This window comes from Epithele typhae (genome assembly GCF_022376455.1).
Source record: "Epithele typhae strain CBS 203.58 chromosome Unknown BXZ73scaffold_28, whole genome shotgun sequence".
Classification (NCBI taxonomy): Eukaryota; Fungi; Basidiomycota; class Agaricomycetes; order Polyporales; family Epitheliaceae; genus Epithele; species Epithele typhae.
The window spans coordinates 454341-461833 of NW_025954219.1; the positions used below are offsets into that span (position 1 = coordinate 454341).

Consider the following 7493-nt stretch of genomic DNA (forward strand, 5'->3'; position numbering starts at 1 on the left):
CACCCCCGCTTCTATTCCCGCCCTCCCTGCGCTTCCCCCTTCCCGCTGCCGGCATGGCACGCGCCAGAGCAGACGCCCCCCGTCAAACAACCATAGCGGCATCGAGAAGTTACCTAAGGGTGCGCGCAAGATGGGAAAGCGACGCGTCAAAACACCATGGTCCTCGCACCGACGAACACGCCCGAAGCTTTCTTATGCGGAGAAGAAAGCAATTCGTGAGAAGTCTCGGCTCTACAAGAGCGCGCTCAGCGACCGGCTTGACACTATCCGCGATGAGGTTTGGGACCACGCCGTCGCGCTCCACGAGGAGCTGGGTAAGCACAGCGCGGCATGGTACTACCGACTCATTCTTCATCAGAGCAACTCCCGTTTCAAGGAGCCGCGAGCGCTGTCGCTTTGGAATGCGTTCGTCAGCAAGGAGCTTCGCCGGCACAACAAAGGTATGTTATGCATTGTCACCGTTGTTTCATAAATAACGCGCACCTGTCAGAAATGAACACGAACGACGTTGTGTCGTCTGAGTTCATCAAGAACCTCGCCGAACGCTGGCACACGATGTCGGAGCAAGACCGGGAAGACATGTGCCGCGATACGGTCGAAGAATTGACTGAGCGGCGTGAGGAGCGTGGGCGCGCTGTCCCCAACCTCCCCATCGCAAACTTCAATGATGCGCGCGCAACCTTGATAAGGGTCGTCCAAGAGGTGCGTCGCCCAGTTCCCTCCTACCCTCATGTCCTCCTCGCTTATGGCCACCCGCGCTGCAGCTCGATGATCTCCACGAGCGCACTGGCGCGGAGGTTCTGCTCATCGCGTGCCGTGGCGAGCGAGCCAACTACCTCAAGCCCTGGGTCTACCGGACCAGCGCGCGCATCGAGGAGTTTATTGAGCTGCTCACTGGCGCGACGTTGGGCACTCTGTCCTCGCGCATTGAAGCATGGTGCCTCACGGGACTTAATGGTACGTACATACAACACACGGTGGCTTCTTCAAGTGCTTATTGTGGTGTGGTTATGCAGGGTTGACGAAGAAGCACAAGAATACCGTCCTGGAGCTCAAGTCCAAGGTCGGTGCTCTAATCCTGGAGAAGCTTCGTAAGTCCCTGCCCTCTCGTGTTTTTCACTCGCTAACTGGTGTACTTAGAGTCGACGTCGACCCGGGGGAAACCCTCTGCAATGTCGTACAGTGACTTCCCCAAAAGAATTACCTACAAGCTTGGCGTCGTCCTCGAGAACTGGCCGCTGGAGTCATTCCAGGCCCCCGGCCGTTTCAACTCCCTCAAATTCCTCAACACGCTTCGCTCAGCCTGGGAGAACGACATCGCACGCTTCCGGTCACTCACCAAAGAGGAGCTCGCGGCCTGGCGTCAGGCTTACGACGCTGGTCTGAACCCAGTCGCTGTGACATTCAATGCAGACACTATCGCCTCCCTCCAGCGGCCAGTTTCCAACCCCGAGCCCACGATGTCTTCGCGTGCGGCCACTCCGACACCTGCGCCCACGCCCACACCCGCGCCCACGTCGTCCGCATCGTCCTCCACCATGCCCGCGTCGTCCCCCACCTTCACCGCGCCCTCGTCCCCTGCACCCACGCCCACACCCACGCTCTCGTCGCCCGCGCCCGCACCCTCGTCGCCCATACCCACACTCTCATTGCCCACGCCCGCGCCCTTGTCGCCCCTGTCCACGCCCTCGTCACCCGCACCCACGCCCTCGTCGCCCTTGCCTGCGTCCGCGTCTTCTGCTACGCCCGCGCCACCCTCACCCGTGCCCGTGTCTTCCGCTACGCCTGCGCCGCCCTTACCCGTGCCCGCGTCTTCCACTCCGCCTGCGTCTTCCGCTACGCCCACGCTGCCCTCACCCACGCCCACATTCTCTGCTGGGACCGCGTTCACCTTCGTTTTCCAGGCCACGCCAACGCCCATGCCCTCGGCGCCTCCTCTACCTGGCATGCCCACCGCCGAACCCCTCGGCGCCGTCCCCGACCCTTTTAACCATGTCGCGGGTGGCGTTCAGAGCGCGCTCCTCCCGCAGAAGGTGCCCCGTAAGCCCCGCAAGGATAAGGGTATCCCGAGGGGTCCCAATGCTCGGACTCTTGCGCGCCGGGCTGCCCAGGCCGGCCAGAATGAGAACACGGCTTGAGTGGCGGGGTCTCTATGATACTCTATGTACAATCTCATGTCGTATGTCTTAGTGGATACACGTACACTGTATCGATGTCAATGAACATGTGTGCCGACTCGTTCCCATCATCATGCCTGAAATATAGCACCATCAAAAGAGCTTTGATGGCAGACATAGAAGCTGCTGGTACACTGTGTCTACTAGTATACAGCACTCCCTGCAGGTGTTGGTAAGGTCTTCATGATATACATCCTTTGGTTTGACATCTCAATGTGAGGCAGCATCGGAGGAAAGTCCTTTTTCTCGATGGCCTTGACTGCCATCAAAAGGAGGCGTTGAGTCTGAGGCGCCGGCGCCGGCAGCCTCGCGCTGATGGCGCGGACCTCGCGCTGATGGCGCGGGCCTCGCGCGCTGCATCAACCGTTGCCGCGGTGCCTGTCCACGCGGCGCCCGCGCCATCAGAGTTCTGCCCGCCGCCCAGGCGTTGAGTATGCTGACATAAGGTCCCGCCCTCCCCATATGCGGGGGCGGCGGGCAGTGGCGGGGGGCAGTGGGCGGTGGAGGCATCACAGAGCACGGCTCAGAAGGGCGAGTTATGTATATAGATGCGCATTAGTAATACAAGTACATACAAAAAAGAACGGCGTGAATCGGGGGAGGGGAACAGGAGGGAGAGCGCGAACAGCGAGCTCGTCGTCGGGGACGGCGAGCAGGGGGGAGAGGGCGGCCATCAAAGGCGGGCGGCACGGCGGAAGGCGGTGACCAGGCGGCCATCAGGGGGCGCGGCGCGGGATCCGTTCACGTGCATCGGAGAAGCGCGGAGGAGGGCTGGGCCGGGCCCTCGGGGACGTCGGGGAAGGGGGGCGGGGGACTTGGGCATGCGCCCCGTTCTAATGTTTCCCAACAAGGTATCTTGATCGTTTTCCGTAGAGGCTCTACGGTTTGCAGGCTTAGAGCCGTTCGCAGTTACCGGAAAGGGAATCACCCCGGGGGGGTGATCACAGATCAATTGATTGTGATAACGTGAGGTACAGGTGGAGTGAGGACGACTGACTTCAGCGTTGACCCGATCGAGCTGCGGAGCGAGTCAGGAAGGCCGATGAAGAACAGGTAGTCGTGCTCTTTCTGTTCGAGGAGACTCTCTTCAACCAACGTCCCGCTGTACTTCATGAACGAGAGGCGGTATTCGCTGAGGGCTTCCTCCGAGTCGACGGTTTGATTCTTCCGGCTCTTGGCTGCGAACGACCGGAGACGTTGAGGTGGGTACCGCGTGGCAGAGTCGCGAAAACGGAAGATAGAGAACAGGAGAGCTTTGGCCGCTGCCCAGTCGGTCCCCTTGAAGGCGGGCTCGCCGGCAAGACGGTTGCGGATGTCCGACTCACAGTACGAGAGTACACACTTGGGGAGGTCTTCGCGCTTCGCACCGACACTGTCTGCGATGGTTTCCAGCTCGAAAAGGAAGTCCTTGACGTTGCGGCCTTTGAACCGGGGGGCGGTTTTGGCGCGGGGCGGGGGCATCTTCGTCGCAGGTGTAGACATGCTTGGTTGCGTGCGCAGCGGAGGTGGCGTATGAGTTCGAGTCGGCGATGAGGAAGTTGGCGAACGGGTTAAGGGCGATAGCGGGGGAGGAGAGAGAGGAGTCGATGCGCGCAACACTCTCTGGCGAGCAGTTGAAGTATCCTCCGCGCGTGCTTGATTCGTTCGGTTCTCCGGACGTGTGCTCAATCGCTGTGGTGCGCCTCGGCTGTTCGGCGGTAATGGCAGCGGTGGAGTTGGTTTGGCGGCGAGTCGTGACGATCGTCGGCCCGGGGCCGTCGGGATGTTCAAGTTTGATCTTACCGCGCTCGCCCGTGTTGTGGGCCTGGTATTTGCAGGCGCGAATGTTCCCCGTTCTACTGAAGGGTTGCCGCTTGAGCTCGCCAAAGGCATGTTGACTAAGTGTTGGAGTAGAACGAGTCCGGACGGGGACGAGAGAGACGAGGTTGCCCCCCTGCGGTGGTCACCAATTGTGGGGATCCCTTCGCGTAGTCTTCAGACCCTGTAGAAATGTTCGCGTTGAACGCGACTAGACTGAGCGCGACGGACGCGCGTTGGCTGATACGACGGATAAACGGAAAGACGGATACGACGGATACGACGGTTACACGGGCACGGATAAGACGGATGCGCAGGGGAGAACGGGCAGCGGACACGACAGAAACCGAGTGAGTGTGGGGGAAAGGAACTGACATTCTTCGTGTGTGCGTGCTACTTTTATACATGTGCAGGTACTACTTCTTCACCAAGTGTGCTCGGTGACTTCTGGCCGCTCGGACGACACGTGACCGTGTTCTGTCGCGCACGCGCGTGCTTCAGAGTGCCCGCGCGCGCGGGACTCCTACACCGAGGCAGAGAGAGGGGCGAGACAGGTGAGGTGAAGTGGGCAAGGTGGGCGCAAGGGCGGACGACGTGGATAACGCGAGGTAGGAGGGTGGACGGCGCCATGGCGGACGACGCGAAGAGCGGAGGGTGCAAGGGTGGACGGCGCCAGGAGCGCGAGGTGGACGAGGAAAGGGCGACGCGGGGCGACGAGGGGGCGAGACGGGCCGGGGCGAGGTGGCGAGGTGGACAAGCGCGACGCGGATGAGCGAGAGAGCGCGAGACGGCCAAGGCGTAGTTGGCACGGCCGGAACCTGGTAGGGGGAGGCAATGCGCAGAGCAGTGGGGGCGGGGGGAACTCACCAGAGGAGATCGGGGCCGCGGGAGCCCACCGCGACCCCACAGAACGGCCGCGCGCGCGAGATGACGCGAGGGGGGCGACGGTGAGACGGTCAAGGGCGCAGCGGGAGACGCGGGGGCGACCGAAGGCGGCGCAGACGAGGGCGGCGCGGAGGCGAGGGTGAGTGAGGGTGTGGTGGACGACTCGGGGCAGCGAGCGCCGTGGGCGACGCGGGGCTTATGGGCTTGTGGGCTTGTGGGGCGAGGGCGATGGTGACGCGGGCGAGGGATGAGGCGGCGAGGGCGTGGTGGAGAGGAGGGCGCGGGCGCGAGGTCGGAGGGCGCGGGCGCGAGGTCGGGGGAGCGCGGAGGACGTGGAGGGTGGAGGGCGCGAGGTCGGAGGAGAGCGCGGACGGAACCTGGAAGGGGGAGGCGACGCGGGGAGCATAGGGGGCGGTGAGGACTCACCAAATGAGATCGGGGTCGCGGGAGCTCACCGCGGCCCCATGAAGACCCCCCCCCCCCCCCCCCCCCCCATGCCTGAGAACAGCCTCGCGCGCGCGCGCGCGATGTCGCTGCGTGGACGGAGGGAGTGCGTGAGGGGCTGGAGGGAGAGGAGGACGGGCGAGAACGCGCGCGAGACGCCACGTTCGAATCCGAACATAGCCCGATCGGGACGGATTCCCGCATCCAGACGCCAGACGCGGGCGCCAAACGCTCTCGAAGTGAACATAGGCCATGTTTTGTCTATTACTCGGTCAATTCTTGGCCAAATCACACAAGAATAATATCGTTAGAAAGATGCTTCAAATGGCTATCGAACAGCATAGGGTTTGTAGTACGTAAATACAAATATGAGCTATCACTCAAGAATCTGCGGATAATCCGTGGATCGAGCCGTAGATCCGCCAAATTTCAGCACCCTCGATCCGGAGCCGCCCGGCTCATGATCCCCGGCTCACGGCTCCGGATAATCGGCTCATGATCCGCCAAGTGAGCTGGACCTGCAAACAGCCTTACCGCAGAGCTATGGCGCAGAGGGACATCGAGCACGACGATCGGGCCCCCCGAAGCCAGCCACGCCGTAAGAAAGGCACGGGTGAACCAGCACTTGACTCCTGTCTTACGGTTTATGTACGTGGCATGCGCGGCCAAATGCGGCGCGCAACAGAATCCATTCGCTCAGCTCCCTGCATTCCACAACAGAAGCGTCCGGCTGGCAGGGGGGGGCCGAGCGAGATCGATCGCTATCTTGCGGCGTCTACCAGAGTACACGCTGACGATCCCCTCCAGTTGGTGGTGGGAATCGCCGCCGTGAAGGTGTATCCCCATCTCTCACGCACGGCGCTCTCTTACCTTACGATCCCTGGTGTGTGGTTACATCGTGGTGTCTCGAACCTCTGGCGGCTCGCTTACGGTCGAGGGTGCTCCCACAGTCGACGTTGAACGCATTTTCAGCAAAGGGGGCGGACACGTCCGCGACGGTTTGTCTGCCACCCGTCTATCCGGGCGCTTCGAGCTCGGACTCGTTCGAGACACCGACCTCTCGGGTCGCCCTTCGAGATGACGCGTCGGACGATCTGGAGGGTGGTTGGGAGCTCGTCGTCGTTGCGGCCACGTGCTGGTGCTGATGCAGTAAGAGTGGGACGACACTCGCTACCCTCGTCGAACCCTCGACCCTCGAGCGCCCTGGTGACCCTCTACGAAAAAACCCTGACCCTCGTATACGAGGGTCGTGACCCCCCCCCCCCCCCCCCCCCCCCCCGAGGGTAGGGGGTCAGGGTAAGCGTCGGGAGACCCGGGGGTCACCCCCTGCTACGCGCCAGCCCCCCGTGCCGCCGTGTCGCGCAGAAACGCCGAGGCGCGATCTCTCTCTCGCCTGCGTCTGTGTGGACGACGACGCGCGCCAGGTTCAGGGAGGCGCCCCCAAAAGTTGGCCCCTCTCTACCGGCGACTCCCCGGTTTCTCGACTCGAACCCCCCCGACTCTGGGCGCTCGGTCGGTCGTACGCCGCCCACGCGGGCTTCTGCCTCCGCGAAGCCGGCGGGAGCCCGGAACCCCTCTGAGCAGGCACGAGGGGAAAGAGCGAAGACCGTGAGACGGGATCCCACGAGTCCCCCCCCCCTCCCCCCCCCGGGCGCTTATTTGAGCGCCCGCGTCGGCGTCTCTCGCCACGGAAGAAGAAGGGCGGGGGGGACGCGTGAATCGCGGCAGCCGACGGAGAGAGAGAGACGCGGTGGGCTCGCGCGCGCGAGGGGGGGGGAACCCCTCGTGGTCGTGGACGCCGCCGCTCCTGAACCGTCGAGGGCCGTCGCGCGCGGCGACCTGCGGGACGCGCGTGGGAAGCGCGCGCGCGCGCCGAGGGCGGCGGCGAGCGACGGCACGCGCGCTTTTCCCACGGGGCGGCTAAGGCTCCCAAAGAGAGAGAGACGCAGAGAGCGCCGCGCCTCTAAAGGACGCGCGCGCGCGGGGGGGACCGCGGTCCACGAAGGCCCGGACCACGTTCGGAGGAGGGTCACGGAGGGTCACGCCGGGACGGCGGGGGACGGGACGTGCGCGCGCGCGCGCGACCCCCCGCGGAGCGCTGCGCGCGCCGGTCCCTAGCCCTAGGTCTGAAGCGGATGTGCTGCGTGATGTTCCGCGCGAGGTGACGACGCGCCCGATCCGTGAGCTTCC

General features: G+C 63.6%; 2 protein-coding genes across 2 annotated transcripts; both read left to right on the top strand.

Moving 5' to 3' along the window:
• Positions 1-130: 130 nt before the first annotated feature.
• Positions 131-1361, top strand: BXZ73DRAFT_47785 (uncharacterized protein; the record flags this gene model as incomplete). Its single annotated transcript, XM_048019939.1, has 5 exons — positions 131-440; positions 491-702; positions 765-957; positions 1017-1091; positions 1141-1361. Coding segments are annotated over 5 exons (1011 nt in total), but the record flags the coding sequence as incomplete, so codon positions are not given.
• A 3241-nt stretch (positions 1362-4602) lies between these two features.
• BXZ73DRAFT_78060 (uncharacterized protein) lies at positions 4603-7421 on the top strand (the record flags this gene model as incomplete). Its single annotated transcript, XM_048022805.1, has 9 exons — positions 4603-4723; positions 4800-4998; positions 5036-5198; positions 5368-5655; positions 5721-5810; positions 5832-5951; positions 6024-6186; positions 6276-6435; positions 6728-7421. 9 exons carry the CDS (start codon positions 4603-4605, stop codon positions 7419-7421), a joined length of 1998 nt encoding a protein of 665 aa, XP_047877369.1.
• Between the last annotated feature and the right edge of the window lie 72 nt (positions 7422-7493).